Source organism: Mycteria americana, chromosome 2 (genome assembly GCF_035582795.1).
Source record: "Mycteria americana isolate JAX WOST 10 ecotype Jacksonville Zoo and Gardens chromosome 2, USCA_MyAme_1.0, whole genome shotgun sequence".
In the NCBI taxonomy this organism is placed as follows: Eukaryota; Metazoa; Chordata; class Aves; order Ciconiiformes; family Ciconiidae; genus Mycteria; species Mycteria americana.
The window spans coordinates 47,261,161-47,276,061 of NC_134366.1; the positions used below are offsets into that span (position 1 = coordinate 47,261,161).

Here is a 14,901-nt window from a genome sequence, read left to right on the forward strand (position 1 = left end):
CACCAGTTTCACTAGCATTGCTTAGAAGACCCAGTGCACAGCATGAAAAAATAAAACATTCTTGCCCTTCCCAAAACTAGCAATCTGCAATATATTTTATTCTAGATAATAAAACTCCACAAAGTTAATTCATCTGGTCAAAAGTATCCTTTTGTACAGAAATACTCTAAATCAAGACCTTGCCATGGCAATGGGAAACCCGACAGAAAGGCTAAGAGCTGTAAAATAAATACTTTCCTATATGCTATTTTAAACTGACTTTATGAAAAAGCATGATTACTGAGGGAAAGTAAGTGGTGTACATGTGGGGAACAGCAGTATTTTAAGTCTTAGAAAGAGTAATAATGAGAAAAATGTAAGTGACAATAACAATTTCAACTGGAATCCAATTACCTAAAGGTTTTCCATCCCTTATTGCCTTTTGAAGTCTCAGGGAAGGGGGGAGAGGACAGGGGAGAAGGTTTACAAGGTAAAAACTTAATATTTTAAGTGTCATGATATACTAATAACAAAAGTAATTCATACAAATACTTTATTTTCAGTTAGCATGTAAAAACTCAGAAGTAGTCTTAATAATTTACCTTTGTTATATTAAAAAAGAAGATTGTCTGCTTGTAATATTAACATATTTCTATGGGAGAAAGCTGCCTTACAAATCTACTTGCCTTTTTTTTTTTTTAAAAAAAAAAGAAAACTGCCTCTAGCAAAACAAGATCTTTTCAGTTTGATTTTTGAGCCACAACTTTATCCATATCATAGCTTAAGACAAATAGGTGTGGGTTTAAAATCAGGTTTCAAGATCACTAATTTTCAGTGCATCTTTGCTTTGTACAAGCCTTGGAACATCTGAAAGCTCCCTGAAGAGTTTTCAGCATCAAAACATTATTGCTTTGGTTCTGTTTCAGACACATAGAAGTATGCCACGTATCACATATTTTAGATATCACAGAAGGTCAGAACAAGAATTAACATTTCACAAGCAAACAAAAGCTTCTCTCTCTAGTTTAAGTGCAGAACATGAAAATTCTAAGTGCTCCATTTACATTAGGATCCAGATATTGAATCCAGATCTTCCATAGTAAAATTATAAATGTAAAAATTACACAATAAAATATTCTGTTTTGTTGAAAAAGAAGAACATATCGGCTAGCAGCATGCAAAGACCATGCATTGTCATACCATCAAGCAAACACAAAATTAAAGTGTAATAAATAACTGCTCAAAGCCCACTTAAAAATCTTAAGACAACAAAAGGGGGTCCGGCGACAAGATGTTCACAGCTCTGAACAGGAAGAATGACGCTGTCAAGTAGATCGAGCTATTAAAGTCAGGTCATTGTCAAATGACATGACAACAACTGGTTTGACTGGAGGTACACAGCAGCCCCTCCTTTGGGTTCCGCTGAATATTCACAGATATCGTCTTTTCACAGAGAGGTAGTTGTAGCACATTGTTTTTCAAGTTCCTGTTCTTTATCCGTTCCAATTCGTTTGCTGTGTCTGACATTTGGTCAGAAAAAAATTTTAGGCTGCCCAACGATGAAGCCTGGTTTGTGCTTCCGCTGGAACTTATACACATTTTCCATGTTGATTTCTCCTGTACTTTTACACTGGAAAAGGACAGATTGTTTTGAGGATCAATAATGTATTTAGCTCCGCCGTGAATCTGTGAACCTAGGCAAAGGCTCATTAACTTCAGGCTTTCAACCAGTTCCCCTGCACTTCTAGACGACAGCTGCATTGAGTTTCCAGATCCAGCGCATCTACGAGTGGAACCGGAAGTGTTGTTGGTGCTACCGCTGGAGCTACCAGAGGGACTCCCCCCACCTTTGTTGTTGTCACTCGGGCTCGTCTTGTCCACCCCTCCGTTTCCATTACTTGGTTTGCTTTGTCCACCACCATCTCCTTGGCTGCCAGGTGGCCCTTCGCTGCTATCCCGCCTATGCCAGGAGTAAGTAAACCCACTATCTTTGTCTAGGCGTCTCCTACTTTCCGAGTCGTCATCGCTTGTTTCTGAGCTACTGCAACTAGAGCCCCGTCCCTGGCTTTTCCTCCTGTGATAGCGTTTATGCACTGTGCTAGGTGAAGCAATATTCATTTTTAACCTGCTGAGCTTTGGGGGTAAGTTCTCATCCATGTCAAACTCATCATCTGACTCGCCCTCCTCAAAGATTTGATTGAGGACTGGTGCGCTCTTTCTTGAAGTAAGACGATTTGTAACTGAAGGCTTACGGCGCAGAACAACTTGAGTAGAAAGAGAAATAGGTTTCTTATCTTCTTCATCCTCCTCTTCATCTTCTTCTACTCTGAACAAGCACTTCCGGCCACTTGTAGTGGGTTTTAAGCTCACTGATGGGACTGCTGAAAGTGCCGGTCCAGCTAATTCAGGGATATCTTCTTTCTTTGCTGAATCGCCAAGGGCCTTGCTTCTGTGGCCGTTGAGAACATTCTCAGCTGTGCGAGCTGGTGACTGAGGAACAGTTGCATGGGAGAGAGGAGAAGCTGTAAGGTCATCCTCCAGATCTTGGGGTACATCGATTTTTGTTGGCCACGATTGCCTACATAAACAATTATAAAGGATATGAGAAAAGTTAGATCCTGGCGAGCATTTCAGGACATAAAAGAAAATGTAAGATCTGCACAAGAGAAGCACAAGTACTGCCACACAAACCGGCCTGCTGAGTGGCATGTTTGTAAATAACAGTACTGAGTAACTGAGGAAAAGGAAACCTCCTCTGAGAACGTGCATTCCTTTAGAAATGTTATTTGAAAGGAACATCATATATACAAAATTATAGTTTAGAACTTATGTTGGTTACTGTCAAATGAAACCTTAAGATTTCACTGCTCTCAGAAAATGAATTAAGCAATAAAAACTTTAAATAATTGTGTCTCCAAGAAAATAATCTGAAGTAGGTATAGAACCACGAGTACCTAGAGGAAGATACGAGCTGATTCAAGCACAACGTAAAGAAGATAGTATTGCAAACTACTTTTAATCTGAAGCTTGGTATTTTTTTCCCCAGTATTCTTAATATAAAAATCAGCTTAGAATTAACACGAGTGAGACTGAAAAGCTGAGTCAGAAGAAACATTCTCTCATTTTCAGGAAGTCTCATTCAGACCAAGCTCTATTCTACAAAATCCCCTTTAATTTTAAACACACATGAATTGAGAGTGTACATTTATTTGACCTTAGCTGAGGAACTGGAATAATACAGCTGCATGAATTCAGGACTCAAGCTTCTTAATATGACACTTGAATAAACTGTAAATCAAAGTTCAAAATGTATGACTCTGTACTAGCATTAGCTCAAATCAAAATTAAAGTAACACTTGAGTGTAAATCAGTTTTACAGCTAGCAGCTGATGTCTTATCTCCAGTGTCTAAGCTAGTATCTAATGATTTGTATTTTACTTTAAATCCTGAAATATATTGTAATTTTCCCATAATGCACACAGAATTAAGAACAAAGACTGTCAGTCTTTCCTCTCTCTCTGTATTCTGAAAGCCTAATCTGAAAGACCAACACCTTAACACTGAATAATTCTTCAATTGCTTCACTCAGCATAAGCCCCACATTTCTTGTGGAGACCAAGAAATTTTTTCTAACCTCTCAAAGTACAAGTTATCTTTAAGTTTAAGAAGTTTGCCAATCACTTAACTTTACATAACTAAAATACTCTAGAATACTGCATGAAAAGCTGTAGTAGAGCGCTCTGTTCACATATGGATAGCATATTACAAGACATTCCTGACCGTATTTTGGGTCTGCCAAAAGAAAGGGCTGCATGACTTCGTAGCCCCATTTAGAAGCAAGGTGTAGGAGGAAAGCAGGAGAGGAAGCAGAGAATGTTTCACACCAAGTGTGACCCCAGATATCTGCTTGGACAGCCTGCATACAAAGATGGATGGATCATACCAACTCCCCGATCCCTGCTGTGTTAAGAGGTCAAGCTGAAGAAACAAGGGCAGCTCAGACACCTCTTTGATATTCATATTCTAAGCATGTTCTTTTTAAGTGTTTGAAGTTAATGGAAGCACCTGCAGTAGGACTGCATTTGCTCAAGGCTCCCTCTGTAATGGCTGGATAGAAAATGATCCTGAAGTGTGAGATGCCTGTCTACTACAAAGGTAACAACTGACAACTATCTTCCCAAATGGATGAACTCTGAAGAAGAGTACTTTATTAAAGCTAACATTAAACTCATCAAGCCTAGCTGCAGACTTTGTTTTGAAGTGCTAGCTTCAGTTTTGCTTAACAAACCAGCGATACAAAGATCCACCAGGATCCTCTAACAGTAGGACCTGGATGCCAACACACCCATGTGAGCCAGTGTAGTCCATTCCCTAGGAGGAGCCACACAGGCTCCTTCCTCTCTCGTTGGGCACTGGGAGCTCCTGGTGCCCTCCCACCAGTGAGCAGCTCTGCCTGGAGGGAGGCCACACAACCAGCAGCTCCGACCCAAGCTGTCCAGATAAAGAGTGGAGCCTAGGCTGTGGTCCCCCTTGGTTTGACACTGGCGTCCTCCCTTAGGCCCCAGCTGACTCCAGAAACGCTGGGAACCACTGACCTAGTTTGCTGATGACTTGTGCTATGCTGGGTATTTTAAACACAAACAACTGTCAGTGATTAACAAATAGGACTTAAATAAATTAGAAACATAACTACAAAAGTGACAGAAAATGGAGATCTAAATGTTTCAAGAATTTACCGTGTTTTAAGAATGGACTGTTTTGTCAGCAAAAAAAGGAAGAGTTCTGTGGCTGTCACAATAAAGGCTAAATATAGTATCTAACAGTACAGTACTTTCCAGGCAATAAACCTCCTCACTACAGTATGTTTATCTCTCATAGCAGCCCATGTTTGCCTCCCTTCCCTTCCCCCCATCCCCTTATTCCCAGTAGGCCTGAGGGAGGAGTGGGACAGAAGGGAAGTTCCAGGTTGCAAGTTGAATTTTTTTTTTTTTTTAAATCTTTTGAAGTCTCAAAATCAAAGTAAAGCACTACTTTGTTGTCTTTTCCATGAGGTCATTCTATAAACACACTTTGAATTTAGAACCATCATGAAGACAAGGAATAGCTACCTGGGACCATTAAGGGCAAGAGTTTCGGAGTTTATGAAGATGTCCCTGTCATGAAAAGAAAATTCACACTCATAAGGCAGGCTTCAACTACTCCATTCAACTTTACAAATTCATATCAAGATTTGGATTCAATGAGCTTGTTTGTCCCAGTTCCTCATATAACTGGAGCAGCTCCTCTATTGAAACAGTGACACTAACACAGAGAAAAAAACCAAAACAATTTAAAAGCAGACTTTATAGTTTTAGAATTTTCATTTGAAGGTAAACTCAACGATTTCCTGGAAAGTAATTTGTTTTCTAACTAATACTAGTATTAGACACATTTAATGCTCTGCTTGGATTTCTTTTTTAAAGAAATTGATATAAAATAAGAGGATGATCCATTAAGAGAAAACTACAGAGTGAAAGTTACAGTATTACCCTTGAAGAGAGGTAAGCTCTGTAACACCAAGCGCCAGGCCATTTACATTCTGTATGCAACCCTTAGTCACCTGCAACAATAACTCTTCTAAAGTGCTTGTAACCATGCAACATAAGATAAAATTTCCTACATAAAATGTCATTCACTCAATGGTCACTTAAGTGCAGCAACAAAATTTCAGTCTACTCTAGTACACAGAGTGCAGTCTCATCTAGAGATGACAAAGATGTTGAGAACCACTGTAAGGTTCAGAGAGAAACAACTCGTTATTCAGGTAGATGGAATGGAATTCAGAAGAGACTCCTCTAAAAGCCTCTAAAATCTCAGCCTAAATCCAGGGTAACAATCAATGGAGATGATGTATCTTTAACCTGTTTTTCTAAAGTGCATGCCCTTAATTTATAACAAGTGTCCTTTTTCTCCTAGATTGAACTTGAGGTGGTAGTACCTTACTTTTATCAGTTAGGCCAAGGAAAATATGGATACGCACCAGAAGGGCACCATAGCATTTATGTCCCCATTATCATGCCTATTAAATGATTTCATGGGCAACCTTGCATGAAAGTTGCACAAAGAAACCTTTGGAATGAACAAGCTATTTTTTTTTTCTCTAAATCCTATCGATAGATTAACAACAGTGAATGTAGGCAGCAACTCTAAACGTCAGCACAATATTCTTCTCTCGTTAAGAGATCAGCTACTAACAATTGTTATTATTGCTAAGAATAGTTACCAATAATATTTTACCAAAACCTAAAAGGCAACTTTTGAAGAGACTGGAGGTTAGAGAACAAAAATTAATGGAAATGCCTCAGCACAACCTCGATCTTCACTGGAAAGATTGTCAAAATGGGCCAATAAAGATTTTTTTTTTTCAATACCAGCAGATCCCTAGTCATAGTCTATCATTTAAGTCAGGAAATTAAAAACAAAATGTTTAAGAAAAATGCCTGTTCGAAACATGCATCCTCCAATATCAATGTGCAGGTAGAAACTATACTATTTGCCTTGTGTTTGTTTGTTTTTTTCTTTTTTTTTTTTTAAAAGCACATGCTGCTGTAACTGAAAATATGGGATGCTTTGATAACTGGTTGCAGCGCAACTGGACTGGTTGAACATATCAATACCAACTAGATGCCAGAACCTCACTTCCCCTTTTAGTTTTACTGTGTCACAAGCTGAAGGTTTGAAAATCTCAGGGAACCTTACTATAAGGTTTTTTTTAATCCCGTTTTTGTCAAACTAAAAAAAACACCTAAAAATCATAGAATCGTTTAGGTTGGAAAAGACCTTTAAGATCATCAAGTCCAACCATTAACCTAACACTGCCAAATCCACCACTAAACCATGTCCCTAAGCACCACATTTTCACGTCTTTTAAATACCTCCAGGGATGGTGACTCAACCACTTCCCTGGGCAGCCTGGTCCAATGCTTGATAACGCTTTCGGTGAAGAAATTTTTCCCAATATCCAATCTAAACCTCCCCTGGCGCTACTTGAGGCCATTTACTCTTGTCCTATGGCTTGTTACTTGGGAGAAGAGACCAACACCCACCTCGCTACAACCTCCTTTCAGGGAGTTGTAGAGAGCGGTAAGGTCTCCCCTGAGCCTCCTTTTCTCCAGGCTAAACAGTCCCAGCTCCCTCAGCCGCTCCTCACAAGACTCGTGCTCCAGACCCTTCACCAGCTTCGTTGCCCTTCTCTGCACACGCTCCAGCACCTCAATGTCTCTCTTGTAGTGAGGGGCCCAAAACTGAACACAGGATTCGAGGTGCGGCCTCACCAGTGCCAAGTACAGGGGCACAATCACTTCCCTAGTCCTGCTGGCCACACTATGTCTGATACAAGCCAGGATGCTGTTGGCTTTCTTGGCCACCTGGGCACACTGCTGGCTTGTATTCAGCCAGCTGTTGACCAACACCCCCAGGTCCTTTTCTGCCAGGCAGCTTTCCAGCCACTCTTCCCCAAGCCTGTAGCGTTGCATGGGGCTGTTGTGGCCCAAGTGCAGGACCTGACACTCAGCCTTAAACCTCATACAATTGACCTCAGCCCATTGATCCAGCCTGTCCAGATCCCTCTGCAGAGCCTTCCTACCCTCGAGCAGATCAACACTCCCACCCAACTTCGTGTCAGCTGCAAACTTACTGAGGGTCACTCAATCCCCTCGTCCAGATCATTGATAAAGATATTAAACAGAACTGGCCCCAATACCGAGCCCTGAGGAACACCACTTGTGACTGGCCACCAACTGGATTTAACTCCATTCACCACCACTCTTTGGGCCCAGCCATCCAGCCAGTTTTTTTACTCAGCGAAGCATATGCCCATCCAAGCCATGAGCAGCCAGTTTCTCCAGGAGAATGCTATGGGAAACGGGGTCAAAGGCTTTACTAAAGTCTAGATAGACAACATCCACAGCCTTTCCCTCATCCACTAAGCAGGTCACCTTGCCATAGAAGGAGATCAGGTTAGTCAAGCAGGACCTGCCTTTCATAAATGCATGCTGACAGGGCCTGATCCCCTGGTTGTCCTGTACGTGCCGCGTGATGGCACTCAAGATGATCTGCTCCATAACCTTCCCTGGCACCGAGGTCAGACTGACAGGCCTGTAGTTCCCCGGGTCCTCCTTCCAGCCCTTCTTGAAGGTGGGTGTCATATTTGCTAATCTCCAGTCAAGTGGGACCTCCCCAGTTAGCCAGGACTGCTGATAAAGGATTGAAAGCAGCTTGGTGAGCACTTCTGCCAGCTCCCTCGGTACTCTTGGGTGGATCCCATCTGGCCCCATTGATTTGTGTGTGTCTAAGTGGTGTAGCAGGTCGCTAACCATTTCCCCTTGGATTATGGGGCTTTGTTCTGCTCCCCATCCCCATCTTCCAGCTCAGGGGGCTGGGTACTCTGGGGATAACTGGTCTTACTATTAAAGACTGAGGCAAAGAAGGCATTAAGTACCTCAGCCTTTTCCTCATCCTTTGTCACCATGTTTCCCCCTGCATCCAAAAAAGGATGGAGATTCTCCTTAGCCCTCCTTTTGTTGCTAACCTATTTATAGAAACATTTTTTTATTGTCTTTTAGAGCGGTAGCCAGATTAAGTTCTAGTTGGGCTTTGGCCCTTCTAATTTTCTCCCTGCGTAACCTCACAACATCTTCGTAGTCCTCCTGAGTTGCCTGCCCCTTCTTCCAGAGGTCATAAACTCTCCTTTTTTTCCTGAGTTCCAGCCAAAGCTCTCTGTTCAGCCAGGCTGGTGGTCTTCCCCGTTGGCTCGTCTTTCAGCACATGGGGATGACCTGCTCCTGCGCCTTTAAGATTTCTTTTTTGGAGAATGTCCAGCCTTCCTGGACCCCTTCGTCCTTCAGGACTGCCTCCCAAGGGACTCTGTCAACCAGTCTCCTAAACAGGCCCAAGTCTGCCCTCCGGAAGTTCAAGGTAGCATTTTGGCTGACCACCCTTCTTACTTCTCCAAGAATCGAAAACTCTATCATTTTGTGATCACTACGCCCAAGATGGCCTCCAACCATCACATCACTCACAAGTCCTTCTCTGTTCACAAACAACAGGTCCAGTGGGACACCTTCCCTAGTTGGCTCACTCGCCAGCTGTGTCAGGAAGTGATCTGCCACACATTCCAGGAACCTTCTAGACTGTTTCCTCTGCACTGTATTGTATTTCCAGCAGACATCTGGTAAGCTGAAGTCCCCCAAGAGAACAAGGGCTAGCGATTGTGAGACTTCTCCCAGCTGCTTATAGAATATTTTGTCTGCCTCTTCATCCTGGTTGGGCGGTCTATAACATACTCCCACCATGATATCTGCCTTGTTGGCCTTCCCCCCCGATTCTTACCCATAAACACTCAACCTATCATTACGATCGTTAAGTTCTAGACAATCAAAACACTCCCTAACATACAGGGCTACCCCACATCTATTGCAATATCTTTAAATGAGCGATTAAAGCAGTTAATTCAACAGTTTTCCTTAGACAACAGGCATATCAACTGATACTAAAAAGAACATAATCTACAGATGTTTGCTTTAAGCTTGATTTAGGGGATGTTTGGCCCATTAAAAACCAATGCTAACAACTAAACCATAACATCAAATTCAGAGTGATTTCTCATTTATAACTAATCCCCCATCAACATATTTATGTATTATGCAACTCAGTTTTTTCCAGGGACATTACATACACACTTTGTATGAGGAACTGAAGGTCAATGAACATGCCCTTTCCTAGCAGGTGTGAAAACTTACTACTTCAGATGATACAGACTTCAAATTGATTATGCATTTCTTGAGAATGGTAGGAATTGAAAATATTATTGGTAACTGATTTCTGAACAGCTTCTGAAGTGTCCACAGCACTTTAAAGACATTTAAAATTTGCAATGAATAAGTATTTTACTTTTTTAAGAAAGAAGTACTTGAGCAATTCAGTAATATTCTCATTAAGCCAGGTTAAAAAAAAGAAACCATTTAGATTCCTAAATTCTCACCTGAACTGAGCTTTGATGTTGCTAGGGCTTGCAGATCTGGTCTGAATTTCTTTCTCTTGTTTTTCTCGCAGAATCCTTTCAGCTAGTAAGAAGTAAGTAGCAGTGATGTGATTGTATTTGTTAGTTTCCAATGCCCTAAGGAAAGTACAAAACATGAAATAAACCATACATCAATGTTTTTTAGAAAACTGGACATGCATCTCACACACCTTGCTGTACTTCTCATAGCAGGAAGAGCGCCTGAAAACAGAACTGTGTATTTTTTGATGTTTTGACAAACATGTCTTGGTTTTATTAAAAATAAGGAGGCAACAAGTCTATAATTTCAACTACAGTTGGATATCTTTAGAATATCGTCCAAAAAAATTAAGTAATTCTTCCTTTATTGAACATTCTTTAAATGATAAAATTGTATTTCATTAATGTTATGCACCAATGGTGGGCTTTCCCACTGGCATATACAACCACAAAGTACTAATATTTGTTTATGCAACAACTGGAAGAAAAACCTTCATTATTTTAGGACTGTCACATTAAGTTTACAGTAAAATTGAGTTCATAAGCCAGTAAGCATCATTCAGACATTCTAACAGAAAGGATGCCACTGTTATGCAGCTAAAAGCTTAAAAAGCAAGGCTGCTGCTTCCCCGCCCCCCCAAATGATAAGATAGTAACAGTTTTTCCAGCTTAAACACAAACAAATAGAAAAAACAATTTTAAGTCCTGTTTCAATTTTGGGAATATTTTAGAAATTTGGAGGTTTTAATCTATTAGAAAAAATGATGTAGCTTTCTAGCAAGCTCACTGAGTGACAATTACTGTTTTGCATTATATAGGTAAAAGGAATAATATTTTAAATTAATAAAGATTCAGGTATACTGGAAATGTATGAAGGGAAAAATGCTAGAATTTTATCACCTCCAAATATACATGAGATACGAAGCACAAGTAAAAGCATGGATTTCAAAGCAGTTAAGTTTACTCAAGATGGCAAACTACCACAGGAATCGAACACTGTTCCAACACATTTTTTGGAAGTTTTTCCTAAGGTTGTGTCTACTTAAGTATTTCTCATCCTAGAATGTCCTATCACAGAGCAAGACTGTAATATTTTGTTTGTTAACTGAATGACTTGATATTTAAACACCGAAGTGCCCAGGTTCTCATGACATTCTTTAATCAAAAATGACAGATGCACAAAACAAATTGCATATAGAAAATTGACAACTTACTCCACTATTGTATCTCGGTCTGCAATATCACCAAGAACCATGCGTTGTATTATACTGTTGTGTTCCTCCTCAGACAGATTTTTATATGACACAAGAGGAATATTGTACTTCGTTGCAGGAGATGGGTCAACTCCTTGGAGCCATGCATGGTTTTCAATCTCTTCCAAAGAGGCCCTTCGCTTCGGGTCTCTCTGCAACATCCGTGTAATTAGACTGCGAATAAAAAATAAATCTAAACAAAACGCACTCACACGTTTAAAAAGCAGCCATTGTTGAGAGCAACATTAGGAAGAAATTTTCTGCTGTCAGTCCACATAGATCTTTAGAAGTCTCTACAGTAAACAATGTGATGGGAAATTACTTATTCTCAAAGACATTCCAAATATTGCTGAAGTGAAACAAACAATTTTCTTATTAAAACTATAAATATCATAAACACTGCAGTTTTCATTTACTATGCTTAGATTCTTAACCTGATTTTTCTGGTTTGTTTGTTTTTAATCGGTCTTATAGGGCAACTGTCATAGATGGCCTACAGGCTGGTCTGTAAAGTAACAGAAATATAATTTTTTATTATTGCTGCTGTCAACAAGAATATGGAATGGCAAGATAAGTAGAAATATTTTATCCTGAAATAGCTATCAGACATTTGATTCTTCAGTATCCCTGAAAGAACAGCGATCTGTTCTACCCACAGAGAAAAAAAAACAAAACAAAACACTATCTGGGATGATGAAGTGACAAACCTGCTAATGGGTTGATACTGAGTGTTTACAAGTGCTGGAAAGGAAGTGCATAAATTCCCCAAATAAACAGAGAAAGACGACTTGATTAGTACAGCACATCTCTGTTCACTTACTACACGTGAAAAAGTCTTGGGGGAGGTATTTTTGGCTTTGCACAACAAACAGAACATGGATATACAGTTTTGGTGCCAAGGTTTCAATGAAACTTTATTGCTCCAACATGTGGAATGAAAGTTCCATGGTTCTCACATAATGCTTTTTATTGCATTAACTACACTATACCATGTAACTTCAAACTGCAAGGCCACATAAGTCACAAAGGTAATCATAATTTTTTTTAATTTTTTTTTTAGTGTGAGATGATGTATGGAATTAAAAATGGAGGTTAATTCAGACTTCTTAAAACTCTACTGTAAAGAAAAAAAAAAAAGAATGTCACATACATACTTAGTAGCTGTGGTCTCTGCCTTTACCAAAAGGAAAGGTGGGGTGAGACATGGGAGCCTTGATTTTCTTTGCTTTTGTTAATCATAGAATCATTTAGGTTGGAAAAGACCTTTAAGATCATGAAGTCCAACCATTAACTTAGCACTGCCAAGTTAATATTATGGCAGAAAGGGCACAAACTATGTACTTGATTTGACTTTTGTTAAACTACACCTGTAGTAAAACCACACAAAAGCACCACACATGCCTCCTGCTTTAAGCTTGCTTGTGCATCCCAAACCACCAAGAATGCTTTCACTCCAAGCAGGAAGTTTAAACCTTCCCAGAGTCTTTTCCCTAAGAACACATAACCTATAAAGGACTTGGGTAACTGATCACACATTGTTAATGCATCATGTAGAGAAAGCAGATCTACTTGGGCCTTTAAGCAAATTAGCATTAGCCAATATATTAAGCAAAAGGCTGCAAAAATTAAGTTTCCTGGCCTCAGCACAGCATGCAGCATCTCAAGAGATTTATTCGATAGAATTCACTGATAAGAGCTCTCTTTTAAACCCCTTCCTGTATTGTATTTTAAACCTCTTCCTGTATGTAAAGCTCTTCAAGCCGTTGAGAGCACTGATAGAAGCTTTTCCATGTCACTGGAAATGCTAGACACTAATGACAAGACACGAAAACCAGCTATGGCATCATGTTATGTGTTAGATTCCTGGACCATACAGATGACAAGTGAAGAGAGGAACAGTCATTATGACCACAGCTCTAACAAATTTCATTCTGTGTCAAGTAACAGAATCCTAGATGCTGCTCTAGTTTTTTTGACTGGACCAAATGCATTTTTCAAGCATTTATAAAGGCATCTGGACTTTCATATTAAAAATGAAAATATACTCTATTGCAGATTCAAGAACCCAGCCAAACATTGTAAAATAGTCTCAGTGATGCAACTGGAATATATATTAAAAGGACTGAAGAGGTCATTAACTGACAGGGAAATATGGGAAATATTGGAACATATCAAAAAAATAAAAAAGCTGCAGTGAACACTGCAGAAAAACAACACATCAAAATGAGTCATGATTCCCAAGTGGCATATGGTATTTGCAGACAGAATATTTTTCTCCCTTGATTGCCTAGAATGTTGATTTGGAGTTGCAGTTTCATAGGAGATGAGCAAAACTTGCTGTGGTATACTTGGGTTTTGACAACTTTTATTTCAAACAGAAATCTATAGGAATCATTACCTTTTTAACCCCTGCCACAAAATACTCTCAGCAACACCTTGTAATTTGTCCAGCAAGAGTGGTGGCCAAAGCCAGTCAGTGGTGAGCAGCTTCTTCAATCATTTATAAAATGCATGACAACTGAGACACACAAAAGAAAGATACATTGTGTAAAATCAAAATGAATTTTCACACAAGTGTGGGAAAAACCTATTGGCAAGAAATATCATGGAATTAACCTTTAGTAAGAAGAGGCATAAAGAATAAAAAAAATGCAATACTGGTGCCCAAGAAACTACTCAATAGATGTGAAAAAATACTAACAACCAAGCGAAAGCAGTAGGCATAATATCTTATTAACAGGCAAGGAATATTCCACACGCTGATAATATGGTATGGGGAACTCCCAAAGGCAATGAGAATCCACTTCTATGAGTGCTTCCAAGTTCTTTAATACTCTACTTACTCTTTACATTCTTTGGACACATGAGGTGGCACTGTGTATTTGCAGTCCATTATCATAGTCAAAGTTTCACTGTCATTTGCTTCTTGAAATGGTGGTTGTCCACAAACCAACATGAAGAGGATGACCCCCAAACTCCATATATCTGTAAATATATAGTACATATTTTAAAATAACTGTTGAGGAAACAGACATGATTACCATTAAAACCATGAAATATTCTTGAGATGCATACTGGGGTGATTACTGCACTTTTGATCACGACCATTACTTATAGAATTTGCAATTCCACTGAAGTACAAAACACAGTAGTTCCATTGTTTGACAGCTTTTATAGTTTTAAAGGGGGGAAAAAAAAAATCAGATTTCATTACTTAAGGATGCATAACAGTTCAAGATGCATAACATCTTTGACAGCAAAGTGTTAGATAAAGCTGAAGATAATCTGGTCACTCAGAAGACAAGAATTCATTACTTTTTTCTTCACAGGTAGGCATAGATTAATAAAGAGATTTGTATTCAAAGTATGTTCCTTTTTGAAGGAGTAGCATAAACCGTTCTCAGTATTGTCTACATGTTACAAAAGAAATTTTTTCAGATTACAATTACAAAGAAAGTCACTTACTTCAATGAGACTGCACTAGATATTTTTTTCCTTCAGTAGTGTTACTTTAAAGAATTATTTGCTACTTCTAATGGTAAATAACTAAATAATTTCGGTAAAATTACCTTCTTTTACCAATCATTACAAAGTGTGGGGGTGTTTGTTTTGGGTGGGTTTTTTTTAATA

General features: G+C 39.3%; 1 protein-coding gene across 4 annotated transcripts in view; it reads right to left on the reverse strand.

The window, feature by feature from the left end:
* Positions 1-684: 684 nt before the first annotated feature.
* SNRK (SNF related kinase) overlaps positions 685-14,901 on the reverse strand; it is a 44,994-nt gene continuing 30,777 nt past the window's right edge. For all 4 annotated transcript variants that reach the window (XM_075493222.1, XM_075493221.1, XM_075493223.1 and 1 more), the window contains 4 exons: positions 14,115-14,256; positions 11,233-11,445; positions 10,001-10,135; positions 685-2,557 (listed from right to left, as the gene is read on the reverse strand). In XM_075493222.1, coding sequence (XP_075349337.1) covers positions 1,339-2,557; positions 10,001-10,135; positions 11,233-11,445; positions 14,115-14,256 — 1,709 coding nt within the window. In that variant the 3' untranslated portion in view covers positions 685-1,338. The remainder of the gene's footprint in view (positions 2,558-10,000; positions 10,136-11,232; positions 11,446-14,114; positions 14,257-14,901) is intronic.